The sequence below is a fragment of the Eleutherodactylus coqui genome, chromosome 5 (genome assembly GCF_035609145.1).
Source record: "Eleutherodactylus coqui strain aEleCoq1 chromosome 5, aEleCoq1.hap1, whole genome shotgun sequence".
NCBI classification, from domain to species: Eukaryota; Metazoa; Chordata; class Amphibia; order Anura; family Eleutherodactylidae; genus Eleutherodactylus; species Eleutherodactylus coqui.
This window is the reverse complement of record NC_089841.1, coordinates 211,259,468-211,282,568: the sequence shown is the minus strand read 5'-3', so window position 1 is coordinate 211,282,568 and position 23,101 is coordinate 211,259,468. Positions and strand designations below refer to the sequence as shown.

The following is a 23,101-nucleotide window of genomic DNA, read 5'->3' as shown; positions in this document are numbered from 1 at the left end:
CCGGTGGGCCATTCTCACCCTATGTGACCTGTTTTATCCATATAACCAAAATATTAATCATTTTACTTAACATCACTTGGTATTTTCATAATAAGCTAATAGCTTTGCTTCAACTGAACATTAGGGCCCATGTATTGCTGACATGGAGCCAACATTATGGCAAAGATGTGCTTTCTTTTTGGTGAAAATTTTTTATTGACTTGCACCAAAAAGAACTGCTGATAAGCATCATTAAACAATTTCCAAAAGTGTCAAAATAGGGGGCAAGGTTTGAGTGGATTGAAGTTTTTAGACAGATTTATCAATTGAAACTTTTTAAAAAGCCTCAAAACTTTTTGAGCAATCTCACTCCAGTTGGTTGGTGGTGTAAAAAGTTTAAAAACTTCTCGAAACATATTTAAGGATGTGACAAATGTATCAATATCATGCCACAATATGATAACGGTATCAAAAGAGAATGACGTATCCTCTTAGATCACAACTGTACCTCAATGCAATTTATTCTTGCAACTGTTGTATACTGGCCCTTTAAAATGAGCATTATACTGTTTCATTATATAAGTATGCATTAGTGGCCCCGTGTTTGTGGGGTTAGGATTTTTTCCATAGAGATTATTGCTTTTGTTTTTTAGTTGTTTTTCTCGTCTGCTTGAAATATAGGGATTTGATTGTAGAATGAACCTTTACATGGGGCTAGATTGATCCGAAAGCAACTGAGAGGTGACATTAGCTCTGCTCTGCTGTGGCGTCCAGAACATTGCACTTCAGGATGAATGTGTAATCTTAATAAGGAAGGGCAGAGTACACACTCAATTGCTGTAAGAAATGTCCTGTCATTGACTATAGTTTTACACTGCATCAGCCTCGCATTGATTTTATTTGTTCACTGCCTGATTCATCTCGTGTCAAAACTCATTGTATCCCATATAAATGTGCTTCTCCTGGGAGCTCCAGAATCTAACTGTATGCACTTGTTTACTTATCAGAATCTCGTGGATACAATGTTGCATAAGACTGAAAACAGCCATGGGAAAACACAAAGACTACAAGACAAGTGTTCGGAGCAGTATGTGTTCTGACCACGGTGATACCTCAAACAATTCAGGAATCAGGCCAGATCAGGTCCGATAGCCCCAAATTGCATAGTCTGTTTGTGCAGGATTTATTTACATACAATGAAGATAACATTGGGCTCCATCATATACTGCATGGGCATGGAGTATATAGAAAATATTGGATTTGCCTAAAGAACTAGAAGATCTGAATAGGCGTTTAGTAGTTATTGGTAGCGATCCAGGAGGCCACAACAAGGACATTCCTATGATAATAATTTACACTTAAACCATGCAGAGCCATCGGTCATTGACATTTGTAGTGTATGTGAACTATATAAATCAGATTTACAACTTCCTGTTAGCACAGCGGGAAGAGCAGCTCTAGTGCACAAACTGCAGCTCTAATATGCAGACTAAGGGCGGCCTCACACATACGTGTGCAATACGCAGAGAATAGAAACCATTGAGGTCAATAGGTTCTATCTTTCTGCATGTTTGCGCACCAAAGGTCCTATAGAAGTCAATGGGGGGGGGGGGGGGGGGGAATATGCACACGCACTAAGCAAGGGAATGCGTGAAATACTGTGTAATTCTGCTGGAAAAAGAACACATCTGGAACTTTTTAGACGAATTAGCCACTTCAAGAGGGTTGTGTGTCCCATGTGCAAAAAAACATGGCCTGCATGCAGAAAGGGTAGGTAAAATATGCCGATATGTGTGCAAAAAAGCCTCATTCATAGCTGAAAAAAGCTGCGCTAAGGCATGTGCAATTGTGCTTATGCTCATGTGAAGCTAGAAACATTTATTAGTACATTAGTCAGTGTTTTAACTATTTTACATTGAGTATATGTTATGCAAAGCACTTTAATTGGGTTTCTTAGATAAAAAATAAAAACTATTAAATTGACATGATACGTGAATAGTCCAGCAGCCATAACTTTAAAATGCTCAAATAATATGAAGGCCCCCTTCGTGCCACCCAAACTACTGTGACCCGTCAAAACATGAACTCCAGAAGACTTTTGAAAGTGTCAAGTGGTATCTGGTGCCCGGACATCATCAGTAGGTCCTTCAGATGCTGGAAGAAGGAAGGTCCAGTGCTGCTCTCTGCTCTGTATGTACAGAGTTTTATAGAACTTTTCTGAAGACCCGATTACATCGGCGGATAATCTGCCCTTTGTAAATGCCACTAGATGATGTGGTCGATCGGCTTTAATTTTACTTCCATTTACACGGAGCAATGATTGTCAGTGTTATCAGATGTGATCAAGGCCACATTTGTCATCTGATCAGCTCACATGTGGGGTTTTCTTTATCTTGATTTGTGCGCCGTAAAAACGCGTGAACGGGCGCACAAATCTAACGTTTCTGTGCCCGTTCAGACAGCACAGCCCCGGCGCATATACGCCAAGGCCGCAATCCGTTGGGCGGGGGGAGAAAGCTTAGCTGTCTGCCCCTTCCATCCCCCTCGCCGGCTCACCTCCTCTCTCCTCCCCTCTAGCTGTTTGCAAAATAGGAGGAGGCAAGAGGGGGTCAGAGCTAAGCTCCCGCCCCCTTCCTCGCCCCTTGTCTGCAGCCAGCAATGGGAAGGGGCAGGGTGGAGCTTAGATCTGCCCCCACCCAGCCCACTCCAATTGCAAACAGCCAGAGGAGAGGAGAGAGAAGGAGAGAAGGGGGGGGGGGAGGTAGCAGTCACACTGGTAAACTCCCACCTCCCTTCTCCGGCCGCTGTCATTAGCTCCCATAGGATAGTTCCAGGCAGAGGCGTAACTGAAAGCTCCTGGGCCCCAATACAAAATGTGTAGCAGGGCCCCTAATTATAATGTTTTATTAATAGTATTGGGCTTCCTATATGTAGAAGAGAGGCCTTATGGGCCCCCTAAAACTCCTAGGCCCAGGTGCGACCGCATCCCCTGCACCCACTATAGTTACGCTCCTGGTTCCAGGACTATCGTTCCGGCTCTGCGTAAAAGCGCCCTGCGCTATATTGGCCCCGCTGGATGCTTTTAAGCCGCAGGAATACGGCCATGTGATCTGATGCATCGGTATCCAATGCATCAGATCGTATCGTATATATCGTCCAGCCGTGAAAACGGCGGCCGATATACGCTCATGTGAAAGAGCCCTTGACGCAATGGTGTGCTGTCCTATCAGGGTGGATTATTTATACTTTGAATTACTTTCCATTGGGTTATGGTGTGGTAAGATCACAGAACAATGGCTTTTTAATGGGTTAAGATGAGATAACTTTTTGTCCCATCTTTCTTTATATAGGGCTGAACGAATATTCATAAGAAAGCTTATTTGTAGAGATGAGCGAGCGTACTCGCTAAGGCAAACTACTCAAGCAAGTAGTGCCTTATTCGAGTACCTGCCCGCTCGTCTCTAAAGATTCAGGTGCCGGCGCGGGTGAGCAGTAAGTTGCGGGAGTGAGCAGCAGGGAGCGGGGGGGAGGGAGAGATTTCCCCCCCATTCCTCCCCGCTCTCCCCCGCCGCTCCCCACCGGCAGCCGAATCTTTAGTGACGAGCGGGCAGGTACTCGAATAAGGCACTACTCGCTCGAGTTGCCTTAGCGAGTATGCTCGCTCATCTCTACTTATTTAGCAATCTCTGCCCCATGTAAATCAGCCTGTTTAGGGGTCAGTTGGAGGACCTACACAGGCTAACATTGTGTTCTTACGTCCTGTGCTGCCTCCATAGCATGATAGTGTGCTTGACTTTATACATATTTCACCTGTAGTAAAACCTTACAAAAGCAAATATATATACATTAAATATAGCACAGCGAGAAGTATGGGAGCAGGAGGGTTGTCTCGATATGATTGGTAGCCAAGGAATGCTGACAAGCGGGACCTAGACTGATAACATACCAACACGGACTTGCAAGCTCCGTCCTTGGCCGACTAACTTGGATATTTGTCGCGCGGGAACTAATATGGCTGTCAGGAAGTAACTTCTTTTATGAGAAGGTAAAGGCAGAAGTCTGCGGCACAAACAGCTGAGCTTACAACTAAAGAGCGGCACACCGATAATAAATGGAAGGATTTAGAAGAATCGTCACATTTTCGTTTCGTCTGGATGTAGACTTTAGGCAATTTTGGGTGAAATACACGTCTTTGAAAAAGTCCAAGTGCAGGTGACGAGCTAATATGCATTTTAATGTACAAATAGCATCATTTTTCAGTAACAACCTAATACATAATTAATTTGCTGCTTGGTCTCAGAGCGGTATTATCACAGGCATTAGTGCAATGTTTGTAAATGTAAATTATCTATGAGAATGGAACAAGTTCATTACACAGCTGAACTATCGTGTTATAGAAAAATCACACCTTCATTAAAGAAAGCGATATGGCAGCGTGGGAGAAATGCATATCGTATCTCCAGCAGCAATCAATATCTTCTGTGAGCTGCAAACCTGGGACTTGCAAATGGGTTTTGTATTAAACTCATAGGAGTGTACAGAGCTTCACTGCTTCAATGTATCATTAGTGGAACTGAAAACTCAAGTTCAGAGGACCCCGTCTTGCAATAATTTTATAGTATGTGGTGCCTATCAAGTAGGCTGTACCATCCTTAAAGGGGTTTTCGGGACTCAAATATTGATGACCTATCTTATAGATGGATCAAGGAGAGTTCATCGGTTGGAACCCTCCCCGATCACTTGCCTGAAGTGGCCACAGCACTGCGAACCAGGCAGAATGTACATTCCATAGCAGTTGTGCCTGGTATAGCAGCTCAATCCCATTCACTTAAATGGGATTGAACTGCTCTTAGACTGTGTGACTAACGGACCTGATGTCACAGACAGAGGCTGCAGTGTTCATTCGAGGGTCCTAATGGGCAGACCCAGCCAAATCTATATTGATGAACTATCCTCAGGATATTGATGACCAATCCTAGAGATGGACCAATGGGGGTTCATCGGTTGGAACCCTCCCCGATCACTTGCCTGAAGTGGCCACAGCACTGCAAACCAGGCAGAATGTACATTTCATAGTAGTTGTGCCTGGTATAGCAGCTCAATCCCATTCACATAGACTATGTGACTAATGGACCTGATGTCACAGACCTCAGAAGAGGCTGCAGTGCTCATTCGAGGTTCCTACGTGGCAGACCCAGCCAAATCAATATTGATGAACTATCCTCAGGATAGGTCATTAATATCTTAGTCCCTGAAAGCCCCTTTAATCTCAACTTTTATATGATTACTTACGCAATTGGTGGTAAGAGAGCAGCGAAGCAACTCTGTATACTCCCGTGCAGATGAGCGGTAAGCAACTGAGAAATATGATTCCATAGCGCTCCCCAATGGCTGACTTTGTTAGCCACTTCTTGTTCCCAGTTACGTTGCGAAGAACGACTGAAGCACAATATACAACTTTAAAAAATGTAGTCCAGTGTACAGAATGAGAATATTCACTAGTACATATAAATATTAACCTCTTCCTGGATTTAAGCCACCCCGCTGATTAACTGATTGCCGTAGCTCCTGCTTCAATAACCCTTTACAATCAGCTGTTATCGCCAGAAGAAGCTCCATGCAAATGAATGAGAGGCTATATAATGCATGATCACATTGAGTATGCCAAAGCAGGAGCCACCCTTTGCTCTGGCTTATAAAAGGATGGAGGTCTCATAGCTTATAGTAGGAGAGTGCCTAATGAGGTAAATGGAAAGACTCTCCTTGAAGATAGTATTCCAAATCTTCAAACATACCCATTTTTGGAGAAAAGGTTTCTTAATGACCCCAATGGAAATTTACTTTACAAAATTGCTGGCTTGGTTTGTGGAAATTTTTAAGTAGTTTGTAAGGCCTTTTAAATTGTGAAACCAATTTGCCGAAAAAGTATGGATTCTAATTTCTAAACAATGCATTTATGTTGAAATGGACCAAAATGAATACATGTAAGATATTTTGCTAAAGTATCAAATTAGGCTAGTGGGCTATTATATAAGGTTAGTTGTATCTACGCTGCACTAAAAAACTTGGGATTGGGCAAAAGTGATCAAATGTATTGAGATTTTCCAATATGCCCAAAAATCTTTTTTCCCCCAGGTAGATGCATGCCCATCAAGCTTCTCTTAATAATGCAACATTTTGTGTAACCAAGGTTTCCTGCAGTCTTTCAGCCTACTTTATCATCCTGACAGTAACACAAAGAACAAATGCACAACCTTTTAGCCCTGTGTCTCTTTAGACTGTAATTTAAAAAGCCTGGGAACTTGTTCCTCTCCATTATAAACAATAAAGGAACTTCAGTGAAATGAAGCACGCGCTCTCCGATTTGGAGTTTCTCAGGAAAAGGCTCTTTATGTTGTTTAAACATGTTTCCTCTTGAGGTTCTTCCACCTTGCAGTAGCTTTTTGATTTATTTATAACTTCCCTTTGTAAATCCACATTGTCCCATAAAGAAGAATAGATGTTCGGATAAAACATTCCTGATGGGTGTTGAGGCGGCACCCTTCACACATGCACTCACGCACCTCTTTACTATTGGCCTTTTTCGGGTCGGACACATTTGTACACCTCATACACTCCACTTGACTTTTCCACTATTTTTATGACACTTAACTGTAATGTCTTAATCCTCAATTATCAGAGTTGTGGCAGCTAACAGACGAGGTGATGCTGAAGGATATAGCTGACTTTAGAGACTAGATTTGTTTGAAGATCTGCCAAGAAACTAAAGGACGGAGGACTGACACAGAGTACAGATATATGTGATCGGAGGGAAGAGAGAAATTACATGTTGGGTTTTTACCGGTCAAATCCTTTATTTCTCCAAAGATAAGTAGTTTAGTAGCTGCTTATCCTTCTCAGAACAAAACCTCTCTAATATAATATTCACCTTTTTTATATAGCGCATACCTATTTTTGAAGCACTTTATATCACATGATAGTGGGGGTTCTGCCCCATTCGGGCTCACAATTTTTGGTTTTAAATTTACCTATTAGCATGTTTTTGGAGTGTGGGAGGAGAGCGAACTATCAGAGATAGGCCTCCCGCAGACGGCCAGGGCGGATCCCGCTGCGAGAATTCTCGCAGAGGGATGCAAGCCGTGCCCCTGCAGTGACCACTGCGGCTCACCTGCTCTGCCAGTTCCTCCTCTACTATGTGCCGGCTGCCGTCCAGCCAGCACATACGCAGAGCACAGCCAACACATCACCAGTGACGTTTCTGCGTGGACCTTCCTCGCACAAAAAATAGAACATGCCGCGATTTGTTTACTGCGCGAGTTTTCATGCGGTCAAATCGCAGCTGTCTGTATAGGATTGCATTATCTAATGAATACCATGGCAGCAGGCACAGGCTGAAATCCTGCTGGAAATCCCACCGTGGAATTTTTGCCCGTGTGCAGGAGGCCATAACCCACAAAAACACAGAGAATATGCAAACTCCATGCAGATGTTGTCCTTAGTTGGATTTGAGCCCAGGAACCCAGAGCTGAGAGGCAATAGTGCTAACCACTGAATACCTTGCTCTATAAAGATTAGAGATGAGCGAGCATGCTCGTTTAAAGGGGTTGTCCCGCGCCGAAACTTTTTTTTTTTAACCCCCCCCCCCCCCCCGTTCGGCGCGAGACAACCCCGATGCAGGGGTTAAAAAAACAAACCGCTCAGCGCTTACCTGAATCCCGGCGGTCCGGCGTCTTCATACTTACCTGCTGAAGATGGCCGCCGGGGTCTGCTCCCTCCGTGGACCGCAGCTCTTCTGTGCGGTCCATTGCCGATTCCAGCCTCCTGATTGGCTGGAATCGGCACGTGACGGGGCGGAGCTACACGGAGCTGGCATTCTGCACGAGCAGCTCCATTGAAGAGAGCAGAAGACCCGGACTGCGCAAGCGCGGCTAATTTGGCCATCGGAGGGCGAAAATTAGTCGGCTCCATGGGAACGAGGACGCCAGCAACGGAGCAGGTAAGTATAAAACTTTTTATAACTTCTGTATGGCTCATAATTAATGCACAATGTACATTACAAAGTGCATTAATATGGCCATACAGAAGTGTATAGACCCACTTGCTGCCGCGGGACAACCCCTTTAAGGCTGATGCTCGAGAGAGCATCGGTCTTTTCGAGTAACTGCTTACTCATCCAAGGATCTCCCTCACTCCCCCCCCTGCATTTGCTGGGATGAGTAAGCAGTTACTCGAAAAGATCGATGCTCTCTCAAGCATCAGCCTTAGACGAGTGCTCGCTCATTTCTAATAAAGATACATCCAGGGGCGTAACTATAGGGAATGCAGAGGATGTGGTTGCAGCCAGTCACAGGAGCCTTAGGGGGCTCATAAGGCCTCTCTTCTCCATATAGGGAGCCCAGTACTATGAATAAAGCATTATAGTTGGGGGCCCTGTTACAGGTTTTGCATTGGGGCCCAGGAGCTTCAAGTTATGCCCCTAGCTACATCTCTTATGCAACAAACAGACATGGGACATGGAAAGTGTGTATTGCTGACAACCCTCTTCCATTAGGCAGAACCTAGACTAGCTAGTAAAGGGCAGCTTTTGTAGACCTGGCCTGTTTATGCATTACATGATTAGCCATTTATTGGAATTGCCAGCATCCAGTAGTACAATGTATGTTGCTACAACTTTTCCTGTTGATAGTAACACTTTGCTTTTGGTCTTAGAAAAGTGCCCTCCTGTAGGACCCTACCTAGGCCTCTTAGGACATCTTAGTCTTGCTGTCAACCAAACAATTGGCCAAGAGATATCTGTCGTCTGAAGCCATTTTTCTCATGTATTGTAACAGACAGAGGCGTAACTATAGAGGATGCAGGGGGTGCTGTTGCACCCGGGCCCAGGAGCCTTGGGGGGCCCATAAGGCCTCTCTTCTCCATATAGGAAGCCCAGTACTATGAATAAAGCATTATAGTTGGGGGCCCTGTTACAGGTTTTGCATTGGGGCCCAGGAGCTTCAAGTTACGCCTCTGGTAACAGATGTAATCGACTGATGATGAAGCTTTGGGAGGGACAGTATCCCCTAAGAATGGCTCTAGTTTACTAATTAATAGCCTTGGGTGTTATCATTAGGGACATGTTCTGCTAAAGTGGAGCTAGTGGGAAAACTATGCGAATGACGGTACGTAAGCTCTCAAAGGCCAACATGCTTGCTGAATTCTGCCTTTTCAGACTATTTCACTTACTCTAGTTATAGTTTTCATGTCAGTTCAACCCACATGGATAACCCTAATAAACATTGACATCTAATAGGAAGAATGTAGATTGGTTGAGTGATACATATTCAGTTCTACACTTGGAACCGCCTGTCCTTGAAGTATGTGATACGCCTTCTGCCATTGCTGCTTGTTCACAACTATCATGATAGTTGAAGGTGATGGTGATACCTTTTCAGCGATGACTTGCATACTCTTAGTGTAACTTTTACCTTGCAGTAATGCTGCAGATTTTTTTGAGATTTTCCAGTGGTATCATGCGATATCATGATGTGTAATTTTACACCGCCACCTACTCATGAGTCTCCCTGCTTGCGGACATAAAAGGAAAGTTGCTCTGATCATTATCTATCTGTAAAGGTATTTAACCATAGAAGATGATAAGTGCTGTGAAAATGCATCTCCCGATCTGACAGCAGTACGCTGGACACTTTTCAAACATCTCTAGGGACCTGTGACATTTAAGAACAACAGTCTACTCAAAATGTCACAGCTCACGCAGAGTTAAACGCTGCTGGAATTCTGAGTGGAGTTGAGCAGTCAATTACCTTTTGCAGTGATATCTTCTTTTACAGCTGGAGATTTCACGTCAATGTACCTTCATTCAAAAATATAAAGCCGAGCTAGTGGTACCCTGTGATATATAATCTATATGGTCTAAAAACAGTGTGGAAGGAAGTTCTATATAGTTTATGGAAGCTGTGAGCACACCCGGAAGGACTTGTACGGTCAAAGTTTAAGGTATCATTGATCATTTTCAGAAAGGTATGTGAATAAAGCTCTAATGCCTGTATGTACCACATGCAGCTTGGGGGACACATGTGGCCCAGGATGCCAACCGGTGTGGCCCCAATCATGTGGACACAATAAATATCTATGGTGGCTGCTCACATGTAGTTTCCATTTCAGGGTGGAGAGGAGTGGCACACAACAGGGCAACAAGAACTGCCAAGTTACAAAGTTGCACTGTGTAGCCATGTCTGGGTCCCTATATATTCGGACAAGTACTAAGGGTGCACTGTGTAGCCATGTCTGGTCTCCTATATATTAGGACAAGTACTAAGGGTGCCCTGTGTAGTCACGTCTGGGTCCCCTATATATTAGGACAAGTACTAAGGGTGCCCTGTGTAGTCATGTCTGGGTCCCCTATATATTAGGACAAGTACTAAGGGTGCCCTGTGTAGTCATGTCTGGGTCCCCTATATATTAGGACAAGTACTAAGGGTGCACTGTGTAGCCATGTCTGGTCTCCTATATATTAGGACAAGTACTAAGGGTGCCCTGTGTAGTCACGTCTGGGTCCCCTATATATTTGGACAAGTACTAAGGGTGCCCTGTGTAGTCACGTCTGGGTCCCCTATATATTAGGACAAGTACTAAGGGTGCCCTGTGTAGTCATGTCTCGGTCCCCTATATATTAGGACAAGTACTAAGGGTGCCCTGTGTAGTCATGTCTGGGTCCCCTATATATTAGGACAAGTACTAAGGGTGCACTGTGTAGTCACGTCTGGGTCCCCTATATATTAGGACAAGTACTAAGGGTGCCCTGTGTAGTCATGTCTGGGCTCCCTATATATTAGGACAAGTACTAAGGGTGCACTGTATAGATATGTCTGGGTCACCTATATATTAGGACAAGTACTAAGGGTGTACTGTGTAGCCATGTCTGGGTCTCCTATATATTAGGACAAGTACTAAGGGTGCACTATATAGATATGTCTGGGTCCCCTATATATTAGGACAAGTACTAAGGGTGTACTGTGTAGCCATGTCTGGGTCCCCTATATATTAGGACAAGTACTAAGGGTGTACTGTGTAGCAATGTCTGGGTCCCCTATATATTAGGACAAGTACTAAGGGTGCACTATGTAGCCATGTCTGGGTCCCCTATATATTAGGACAAGTACTAAGGGTGCACTGTATAGATATGTCTGGGTCCCCTATATATTAGGACAAGTCCTAAGGGTGCACTATGTAGCCATGTCTGGGTCCCCTATATATTAGGACAAGTACTAAGGGTACACTGTATATTCATGTCCCTTATATATTAGAAAAATAAAGTCTCTTGACCCGTTTGACACTCCAGAAATGACTATATGAGTTACAGTCATTGTATTTGCATGCAGCTCTCTCCATTGTAGTTTATAGGACTTATGAAATGTTAGGCCGTTACCTGGACATCCATCATCTACAATGGAGAGAGCCACGTGCATTGCCTCCTCCTCTCTGGAGTGCTGATTTTGAGGAAGGTGACCCCCATTCTTCCAATTGCTGGGAATTATGTAAGTGAAACGTTCTTAGATTTATTATGGCATAAACTTAGGATATACCATAAATGTCTCAGCTGGGAATACCCTTGTGGCCCTTGGAAGTTGTTCAGTATGGCTATGTGGCCCACAGACCAGAAAAAGTTGTGCTTCCCTGATTTAATGCAATGTATTGAAATATGGTACAATGTATAGCTGCTGTAAGATGACCAGTGTGACATGAACTACATCCGTATACACCAGCTGACGTTTCTGGAGATAGATCTAGATGTTTGTTCTGTTTCCAACCTGTAGCATTATGGTACATGATCTGTATTGCGGGCTGCCTTGAGGCCGACAATGTATTATTCCAACGTCAATATGGTGGATTCATCCTTCTCATTGATGTCAGCGGCTGGTGACTTTTGGAGATAGTTCAGCCACATTTTTTTTGGCACACGGCTGATATTGTGATGAGGTTTTAGTACTTGTGCTTCTATATGGTAAAGCAGTCGGGTCTTCACGTGGATTGCCAGCACAGTATACACAGGCGTGTGAATAGGAAAACCTGCTTGACGTCATTGCTCTGTATACACATGTGGGGCAACGGAATAAAGTAACAATTATTAAAACGTCTATATTGGGAGCTCCGTCATTGCTGTTGCTTGCGGATATTGAGCAACTGCAATGTGCTGCGCAGCCTGTACACGCATAGCATTATACTTGATCCGGTATAACTTCACTACATCAAAGTTGTGCGCAGATAACTTCACTTCCAACTGGCGGGTACGGCTGCTGCGGCAGTTTTACAATCAGAGCACGCTGAAGGTTTAGCTTTTTTTTTCTGGAATTTTGTATAGGCTTCTATATAGGATATAAAGAACGCCAGAAAAAAATGTATGTACCAATGTGAAAAAAACACAGGTCATTTAAATAAGGGCCACAAAAAGTGAGGATGAACTCAGCCTTGGGCCACTTTTACATAGCAGTTGTTGGGTGAGTATTTGTAAGACAAAACCGGGGGTTGAACATATACTGAGAAGGTATAATGGCCCCTTCACACGTGTATGCGTAATTGCGCACACTTCAGTGCAGCGTATTTGTCATTTTTTTTACACCTAGTGGCGTATTTTACTGTACGTTTTGCACACAAGGGGCGTTTTTTTTTCCACATGTGCAAAAAAGAAATGAGAACGAACTCATTGAAATCAATGTGTTCTATTCTCTGTGTATTACACGTGCAAATACATCCGTGTAAAGCCACTCTATTAGAAAGATTTGCACCTCTTCCATGCTCTGTAGCCTGTAATGATTTTGTCTTACACCTACTGACACAAATATATTGGCCTGTGATGTGACTTTATAGAGACAAACTAATTCTCGCACCCCCTGCCATTAACGACTCAGTATCTCTGGGGGAACCCCAAATGTCAGTTCTTGTTGTTCCTGCCACATCCATTCATTAGAGTAGAAGCAAACAGCCCCCAGCTCTGCAAAGCGCACATAATCTAGTCAAAGGGGTCTTGGCTGGAGGACACCCTGTGTCAGCGCCGCATGGTCTTTCTAGGGTAGAGGATAAGGGGTTGTGTAATTTTCTTATTAATGTTTCTACCGTTCTTTGATCCTCTGACCTGTACAGCCATGTTCACACCTGCGTTCAGGTGTTCCGGTCTCCTGCTCTGTTAGGGAAGCAAGAAAGAGGAATCTTCTAGCCAAACAGATCAGTTCTATAACAGAACTGAACGGCGCCAAACAGACCCCGTTGACTTTAATGGTGTCCCGCATTTTACCGAATCTGCTACGGATCCTCTGAACATAGCCTATGCTCACTGATATCAAAAATCATATGTGAAGTGACTGTATCAGTCATCTGCTACTCCTACAATTGCCAATGCTTGCAAATAATGGTGATCTTTTACTTGCATAAGCTGGATGACATAACCAACTGATGGCATAAAAGATGGTGACGTCACAGTTTTATTTCGACTTATAAGCCACAAAAATACTGCGTGGACCTTCTGGGCTTTTCTTTCAGTAGTGATTATGTTTCATAATGAGAGTAATTTGAGGCATGAATGTAAAACGTTGCATATTCCCCTTATAGGCGGCATTCCCATGTAGCAGATTTTCTGTTGGGAAAAAAAATTGCAGCAAAATCCACATCAAAGTCCACACCAAGATTTTGTTGCAAATTTTTCTACTGCGGAAAATCCACCCAAAATTTGCCATATGTGAATGCATCCGTAGGCTGGCTTCACGCTGGCATAAAAGTATTTGCGCACGCCTGAGCACCGCATATTTATGGAAGGCTTGATGCTTTTTTTTTTTTTGGCTTTTAGTTGTTTTTCTGTGCGCAATGCATGAGCATTTGCCCGCATCCTCCACCAAAAAAGCTCTGATGCTCCCAGCCATTAAAATGGCTAATTAGTTGAATGAGTTGAAGATGTGACCTTTTTCCTGCTCAATTACATAGTGTTTCACGTCTAGCGTATTGCATGCATTTATTCATACCCATTGATTTCTATAGGGACTTTTGGTGCGCAAATGCACAGGAAAATAGAGCGTATTGGGTGCACAAATTTTGCATACACAAATACACCCCTGTGAAGCTGGTCTTGCAGTATAAAAATGCACATAATTGGTCACAGGGGTGAAGAATGCAGCTGCCATATAGCTGTTAGTAAAAATGTTCTATGTTGTCATTACTTCTCATCATTGTGTGTTATATTCAGTTTACATTTCTTACCTCTTCAGGCACGGGACTCGCTGCGCTGGAGAAGTTGCTGCTACTGCAAACAATTCACACTGTACAGTCGGAATAGCTTTCAATGCCAGGATTGGAGGTAAATGTTAGTTAGTTGTGTATTTACAGTATATAATTGTCCACAATGGATGGTTTGTACTTGGTATGCAGATTGTATTTGCTATGAATACATTGGAATTTCTCTTTTTTGCTTTCTACCAGTCTTTTCTGCATACCGTATATTATATGGTTTGATGTCACCAATACATAATATCATAAAAAAGACTTTATGACTTTTCTTTCAGGAGTTCGCATGTTGGATGGAGATGTAACAGATATGGTGGAAGCCAAATCCCTTAGCCTAAACCCACAGCATGTACATATCTACAGTGCAAGCTGGGGTCCAGATGATGATGGCAAAACAGTGGATGGACCAGCATCTCTTGCCCGTGACGCCTTTGAGAACGGCATCAGAACAGTAAGTGTGCATAGAGGTAGGGCTCTAAGGCTATGTTTTACTACCGTCAAGAAAATGGTTAACGCATTAAAAACTTTTTAGTTGACCTTTCATAATAAACCACCGTGTGTGTAAATGAGGAATGACACTATTGGTGGCCATTGACTTATATCCTGTATTTTTCACCAGGCTTCCCCTCTGGCAGCCCGGTCTCTAATTTTCAGTTGCCCCTGAGTTAGTGGGACTAGATGCTGTAATGACATATATTTCATACAGAGAAAAGAACAGATTATTTCCTCTAACTTTCTGTAGCACACATAGAGACATAACAGCACCATGGAGGATATTATATAGTAGTACTGAACAGTGTAGATGTGATTTCAGTAGCTGTAAACCCTTATTAGCAGGAGCCATGTGTGTGAGTCTCTCCCTCCTACAGCAACGTGTACATGTAAGGCCGACTTCATACGAGCACAAGCGTATTGGTGTGCGTATGAGCACTGCGTATTTGCTTAAAGAACTGTGCTCTTTTGCTTACGTATCAGCGTATTTTACTGTATTGTTTTGCCCCCGCAAGGCATGGTTATTTTACTTGCAGCAAACAAAGACGCACCGATTGAAATGGCTAATGAGTTCCAGATGTGTTCTTTTTCCAGCGGAATTTCGCAATGTTTCACGCATCTATTTGCATATTGTATGCACATTTGCACCCCCCGCATTGACCTCTATGGGGACCTTTAGGGCAGCCACACATGAGGGTATGCGCCAAAAACACTTGCATACGTTCAGCACCTTTGCGCTGTGAACGACACGTTTCACATATGGTTTTACGCATATTTGTACTTTTTGCGCTCGTTGGCTGATTTCATATGTGAGACGGACACATTCACGCCCCGATTTAAATGGCCATTTAGCCTTATTAGTTCCAGATGTGTTCTACAGTGCTTTGTCGCGGACGCTTCAGCTTATTTTACTGCAATTTGTGCACATACAAAGGCGCACCGATTAAAAATGGCTAATGAGTTCCAGATGTTTTCTTTTTCCTACGCAATTATGCAGTGTTTCATGCGTATTGCCCGCACATTTGCGCAACTGCCATAGACTTCTATGGGTCTTTGGTGCTCAAATGCTCGCAGCAATAGAGCATGTTCATTTTTATATTGCACCAAAAATAGAAATGAACGCGTGAAGCCAAGCCAAGACTCCTATCATTGGTCATAGGCCACAAAAGTACTATAGACTTTGCCTGGTGTTTTAATTGGCTGCACTATACAATGTAATGATACAATTCGAATATTGATGAAAATCTGCATGAAGTTTTTGCGGCAATTTTTGAGTCTGGAGTGGATCACAAAAGAATTAAGAGTACAAAGAGAAGACTGATACTTCTCTCTTCTTTATCTGCTGCTGTGGTTTGCCAGAAAATGCATCAAAAACTGCCGCAAAAACGGATGATGTGGTCCAGCAGAGAATGTCTATTGGCTCATATAGCGTAATGTGGCGTCATGATCTGCCCATACTGTTCGTGCTTCCAGGGAGCAAATATGGGGCATCATCCTGATATTAATTGTTTATATATGAAGATTATCATTTCCACTCATGCGTATTGTTATCTGTATAAGGCCGCCTGCAGACAGCCGGGTCGGATCCCAATGCGAGAATTCTCGCAGCGGGATTCTGACCTGCGCTCCTGCAGTGATCAGTGCGGCTCACCTGCTTCCGCGTCTGCGCTGTGATGTGTCGGCTGCCACCCAACCGGTGCATGCAATCCTATGCAGGCGGGCACGGGCGGAAATTCTGTGGGAAATCCCGCCACAAAATTTCCGCCCGTGTGCAGGAGGGCCTAATAATCTGATATCTTATACATAATACACCAAAAGTGCCTTGCAGATACTTTGTAATGTATCATATATATAGATACAATTCCCTCCATAGCGGATAATGCTAGATTTTTGTTCTATGTACAGTTTGTGTCCAAGTTGGGAGAATAGAGAAAAAGTCCTATGTATTGGCAGCGTCCCGAGACAGCAGGGGAGGCTCCTGTATTGTCCATTCTGACTGAAGACAACAGACATCCCATCTGCCCTGAGTGTGTGGGAACAGATAGGACTCTCTATGGGACATTCCCAAGTGTGAGCGGCACTGGTATTATTCCTCATTAAGGTCTGATGATGCAGAATTGATAGTGACAGATTATAGTCATCCTGACGCTAAAGGTCAAACACTATGAATGGCCTTTACATGAAGATGTTGGCCTGTGGCGCTCGTAGAAGGAAGTGACCCATAATGCCACTTAGGTGTTTGCAGTCATATACTGTTGTTAGAGGAAATCAAGGGGATGTTAGGTGTTGCGGTCCGAGCTTTGTCCTCTCGGTTCTTTTGAAGATTTCACATTCGTAGAGTTTTGGCGTCAAGGTATTCAGGAACTTTGGAAAAACTAAAAATAATTCTGCTAATTGTCTATTATTTCAATTAGTGCAGAACTTAGTAGTCTCAGCAAGGATACTGGACGAGCTGACTGTGGCTGAGGTCTCATTCACTAATGTATGTAGTGTTAGTAAACATTATTAGTCATTAGTAGTAGTCATTTCCCCCATAGAAGTCAATGGACTATGCAAAGAATGAAGCCTCCATGCTTACTGCCTTGTATCTGTGAAATAGAAGAATATACATGTAGACAAACAGCGATACAACATGAGGGCCGTTTCGGAATACCGTATTTGCTTCAGAGCAATGTATTTGCACATTGGACGAGTCTTTTGGCTAGTTCTGTGATTTAAAAGGCTATTTAGCCTAATGAGGACCAGGCGTGTTTTTTCGGCGGCCTTGCACAACATATTGCACATTTACACGTATATGGAGTGTGCATTTGTGCACCTCCCATAGACTTCTATGGGGTCCTTGTTGTGCGCATACGCAGGAAAATAGAGCAGGTCCTGTTTTGCTTTGTGCAACCGAAATGCACACAAGGAACTCATTGAAATCTATGGGTCCTAGTCTCTGCATATTGTAAAAAACGCACGCAAATACGGTCATCTGAAACTGCCCTGAAGCTGAGAATAACAAATTAACACACCAGGAGATGCAGACAAAATGATCCATATTTCTTGTCTGCCTTTACCCTTGCTTTTTCTGTTTTTCATTAGGTTTGTACAGAAATTGGTTTACTGGCAGCTCAAAGGTTGATCTGTGAAAATAGTGATTTATTATACTTATACCTTATATTATAAATACTTCTAACTAGAGATGAGCGAGCATACTCGTTACGGACAGATACTCGAGCGAGTATCGTCCTTCTCGAGTACCTGCCTGCTCGTCCGCAAAGATTCAGGTTGCGGGGGGGGGGGGGGGAGAGATCTCTCTGCCAGAGGTGGGGTCTAACAGACCGCGTTACATGGTAAACATAGAGGCCTTTGTGAGGCTTCCGGCTTTGGTACCATTGGTACCTTGTGATTGCATTGCAGGGTTCCGATAGGTGACAGAAAGAGCCCCCTCTCTCTGTCATCTGCTTACATGCTTCAGTTTGTTAATGTCTTTTTTAAATTGGGGTGCCAAAAGTGGACACAGTGTTCCAGATGAGGTTTGACTATGGAAGAGTAGAGGGGAATAATTACCTCACATGTTCTAGACTCTATGCGTCTTTTAATACATCTCAGAATCATGTTTGCTTTTTTGCTACTGCACCACATTGTTGACTCATGCTCAGTCTTTGATCTAGTAGTATACCCAAGTCTTTTTCACATGTGCTTAGCATAATTCCTCCCATTCTCTACGTATCAATAGTAAAAAGAATGGGCATAGGTGCAAACTTCTTAAAAAGCACAAGATATCAGGGAATTCTCTTTTTTATTGAAAGCAGCATAAATAGATGTGTTTTGAGGCTATGGCACCCCTTCCTTTAGGAGGCAACTAGATGTCCTTTTGAAGCATTACGACATTGCAGAATATAGACATTAAACAACCAGCGGGGTTGTTGATCCGGGGCTTGGAGTCAGGTAGGAACTTCTGGATGCCATTATGGAGTCGAGAAGGAATTTAACCCCCAAAATGGGGTAAATTGGCCCCTGCCTCATTGTTTTTTTTTACCTTTCTCTCGATCAATAAGGGTGGGGGGAAACAGGCTGGGTGGACATTTGTCTTTTTTCAGCCTTGCATACTATGTTTCCTCAGAACATGTGACAAGGATAGAACCAGGGGAAGGAAGCTTGTCTAGATCTTTTTGAATCCTCTTTCTCTTCTCTAGTATTAGCTATCCTTTTTAGCTTTGTGTCGTCAGCAAATTTGATCAGTTTCCCATCAATTCCCTTCTCTAGATCATTTATAAATATGGTGAACAACACTGGGCCTAGGACACAGCCTTGTGGTGCCTCATATTTATGACCACTCTTTGAGTACAATCACTCAGCCAGTTGTAAATCCACCTAACAGTTGTTTTTAAAAAAAAAGGATGGTATGCTGAATTGTATCCTAAGTGTCACCTACAGTCAAGGCTGGCCTATAAGGAATGGCGCCTTGTGATGTATGCTACATTGCCACCCCTCCCCCATATGATGTACTATCACATACTGTACAAATACTGTACCTACACTATATAGTGCCTAAATAAGAGGAGCATACAGAATGGTGCCCAAATAAAAGTGCAATACATTAGTCAGATACTTCCATACAGCTGTCTATATGACAATGGTGTACATTGTAGCAGTAGCCGCCACCAATAACTGAGTTTATACCACTATTTTATGACCAAATAAGAGCTCCATACATAAGGCTATTTAATAACAATGCTGTAGAATGTCTAAATAATACTGCGGTACAATTAATATTAGGCTTGTTGGAAGCGCCCCTTCACAGGAGATAGCGGATGTACCTTATTGGTTTCAAAATATTTTTTTGAGCAGTTTGCCTTTTAACATACTGAAAAGTTTTAACAATTTCCCCATGCAGGGAGTATCTTATAAAATGCTGAAGAAGTAACAGAACAACCTCTTCCCATTTTTCCTTCTTTAGGGCTTAGTCACACGGGCGCATCAGCATCCATACACCGGCGCTGATGCACCCGTGTGACTGACAGTTAGAAGACGGCCGTACCTGAAGACGGACGTCTCTCTCCAGCGCTGATGAAAGAACATGTGAGCGGCAATGAAGCCAGTCACATGTTCTTTCCTCCGGCGCTGCAGAGAGACGACCGTCTTTAGGTAGGTCTGTCTCCTTCCTGCAGTAACACGGGCGCCGATGCGGCCGTGTGACTGAGGCCTTAGAATATATTAGATGCATACTATTTTTTGTTTTTTTATTTCTCCCCTTCCTTCCCCCTCCACCACCGCTTGGCCCCTGTTATAGGTTGTACCCCTGAAGACTTCCACTTTCAATAGTTAATAGTTTCAATAGTTTTGATCTGACTTTCTCAAGTAGTCGATTTAGCCAATGTATTTCCAAGAAGAAGGCCCATAGTTTTGAGAAAAATCTCCATTTTGTCCTCCCTCATGGCTGACAGCTTTTCGTATAGCTTCATTCTTGAAATTCTTGTAATAATTGGACTAACTGTAAGCATAGGTAAAAGCCATTGGGAAGCAATATAGATTTTGGCTGCCATGCAAATGTGTTGTGAAAGTTTATGCTGTTGGTTTTTAAAGCCGAGGGGTTTGTCCGCCAAGAGGCAAGTCGACGGAGAAAGAGGAAACGGTCTGCCTAACACTTTAGATATAAAATTGGTCACCCATCTCCAGAAAGACCTCAGCACCGAACACGACCACCATGTATGGGATGTTGAGCCCAAAATGTTGTTCCTCTAAAATAATTTGGAGAGATGTTTGGAGAATACTCATGAATTATCGAGGGGACTAGATAGGATCTATGTAGAATTTTAAGCGATGATTCGGCAAGTGTGACTTGATGGCTGCCTTTTGAGATAAATGTAGAGCAGTGCTGTCATCAAGGTAAAGAGAAGGAGATATTTGGATCTGATTCCCAGCGCTGCATACATGGGAGTTTAATTCCAGGCAGGGGCTGGGTCATGTTAGCGGACATGTGGGATATCCTACCTGTTTGCACTGGGGACCATATACAGGTTCTCTCAAATGCCGTAGGGGTGTTAACCTACCAGGGATTAGAGGAAGCTATATATTTGCCACATTTCGAACCAGACATGCTCTGGAATTGAATATCTTTCTACCAATTGTTGTGGTGGGAGGACTTTGTAATGCGGCATGAAATTATATAGTAAGGTGATGCCTCTATTCCGCCACCGTGGCTGTCCTTCTGAGTGCTCATTATAAATGCTTGATAAGGGATAACAGGTAGCAGTGGGGGGAGAGATGACATCATAGATTATTTAAACCTTTTTCTCCTCCAAATCAAAAAGAGGTGGTAGGTTAGTGGTGATAGGTGTTGGATGGAGATGGGCTTTATATTTTTGTCCCAGAAAAGCGCCCTAAGTTCCACTGGGGACAGAAGAGATGTCTCCAGATCTACCCCTAAAGGTACTTTTGAACCTGCAAAAATTGGGGAGATTTGTGGATGTGCCTTATTTGAAGGGGGTTTTCTTGGACTGAAATATTGATGAGCTATCCTGAGGATTGGTCATCAATATTAGCTTGTAGGGGCCCACTTCTAGCATCCCCACAAATCAGCTGCTTAAAGAGGCCATGACATTTGGGTGAGCGCTGTGGTCTCTTCACCATATACAGCACTGTACATTTTGTAGTGGCGGTACCTGGTACTGCAGCACAACCACATTCAAATGAATAGGACTGAACTGCATAAATGCCATGTGATTGATGGACATGGCCTCACGTGATGAGGAAGAGGCTGTAGCAGCTCTTCAAACAGCTGGGGTGCAGGGAGTCGACCTCCACTAATCTGATAACCTATCCTGAGGTTAGGTCATCTATCTAAACTTTTGTTCAATCCCTGTAAAGACCATTTTTTCCAGTTTCTCATACAACACCATGATATTTTATAGCGCTGTAGAGAGTTTGTCAGATTAGTCCCTGTCCCCAATGTTACTCACAATCTAATTTCATAGAATTCATAGAATGGTGAAGTTGGAAGGGACCTCCAGGGTCATCGGGTCCAACCCCCTGCTCAGTGCAGAACTCACTAAATCATCCCGGACAGATATTTGTCCAGCCTCTGTTTGAACACTTCCCTTGAAGGAGAACTCACCACCTCATGTGCAACCTGTTCCACTCGTTGATCCCCCTCACTGTCAGAAAGTTTTTTCTAATATCTAATCAGTATGTCCTTCCTTTCAGTTTCATCCCATTGCTTCTGGTCTTTCCCTGGGAAATACTCATTCATTCAAATCCAGGATCCCACTGCTGCAGTCAATAGTGCCAGACCGTCCGTATGGTCTAATATTTGCCCCTACAGTAACATATAAATAATCTGTATTGTGCCTGCACTTCTAGGTTAATATGTACTCTGCAGTATCTGACTTGTAAAGTCACAGGAACATGTACAAGTTTCTGAGCTTTGTGTTTTTTGCTTTTTTTAACTAACATTTAATAGTCTGATGGTAGAAGCTTTAGCCCGTCTTATAATATCACAGCACGTTTTCTTCATCAGGACAAATAGTGAAATCTAATTCATCAGATGAAGCAGCCCTGTGCCAACAAATCTTCCTACGCTACATGGTGGACTTCATCTTGTTCCCATTACACCATTGTGTTTAAAGGATTGGATGACTGCCCAATGCATTTGATGGACATTAATGATGAGATGTGGTGCTGCTAGGCCTTTTGGGCATACTCGGCTGGAAACTTCCCCTCCCATCACTGCAGCCCCTTTTCTTCTCTTTCTCTAAAGTAACTCTGGCTGTCTTATTGCTATTCATTGGGATTTAGCACCAAAAAATAATCCCCTAGTCAAGAGGAAACGACACAAAAATTGTGCTTTAATTACAAATATTTGCATAAGTTTACCTGTTCCAAAAATGTAAAAGAAGGAACACATCAAAATAACGCTGGGTTAAAATATAAGGTAATTGTACTGTGAGCAATTTCCTAATATAATAGTGTTACTATGATATTTAATCTAATTACACACAGCCTGCAGGCATATTATCAGAATAGCTCATTCTTGTAATAGCAGTTACATTTAGAGATGAGCGAACACCAAAATGTTCGGGTGTTCGTTATTCGTAACGAACTTCCCGTGATGCTCGAGGGTTCGTTTCGAACAACGAACCCCATTGAAGTCAATGGGCGACCAGAACATTTTTGTATTTCGCCGATGCTCGCTAAGGTTTTCATGTGTGAAAATCTGGGCAATTCAGGAAAGTGATGGGAATGACACAGTGACGGATAGGGCAGGCGAGGGGCTACATGTTGGGCTGCATCTCAAGTTCACAGGTCCCACTATTAAGCCACAATACCGGCAAGAGTGGGCCCCCCCCCTCCCAACAACTTTTACTTCTGAAAA

The 23,101-nt window shown here is 43.2% G+C and overlaps 1 protein-coding gene across 3 annotated transcripts in view; it reads left to right on the top strand.

Moving 5' to 3' along the window:
- Window positions 1-23,101, top strand: part of PCSK5 (proprotein convertase subtilisin/kexin type 5) — a 436,962-nt gene that overhangs the window by 141,421 nt on the left and 272,440 nt on the right. For all 3 annotated transcript variants that reach the window (XM_066604156.1, XM_066604155.1, XM_066604154.1), the window contains exons 6-7: window positions 14,235-14,323; window positions 14,529-14,701. In XM_066604156.1, the coding sequence (XP_066460253.1) occupies window positions 14,235-14,323; window positions 14,529-14,701 (262 nt within the window). The remainder of the gene's footprint in view (window positions 1-14,234; window positions 14,324-14,528; window positions 14,702-23,101) is intronic.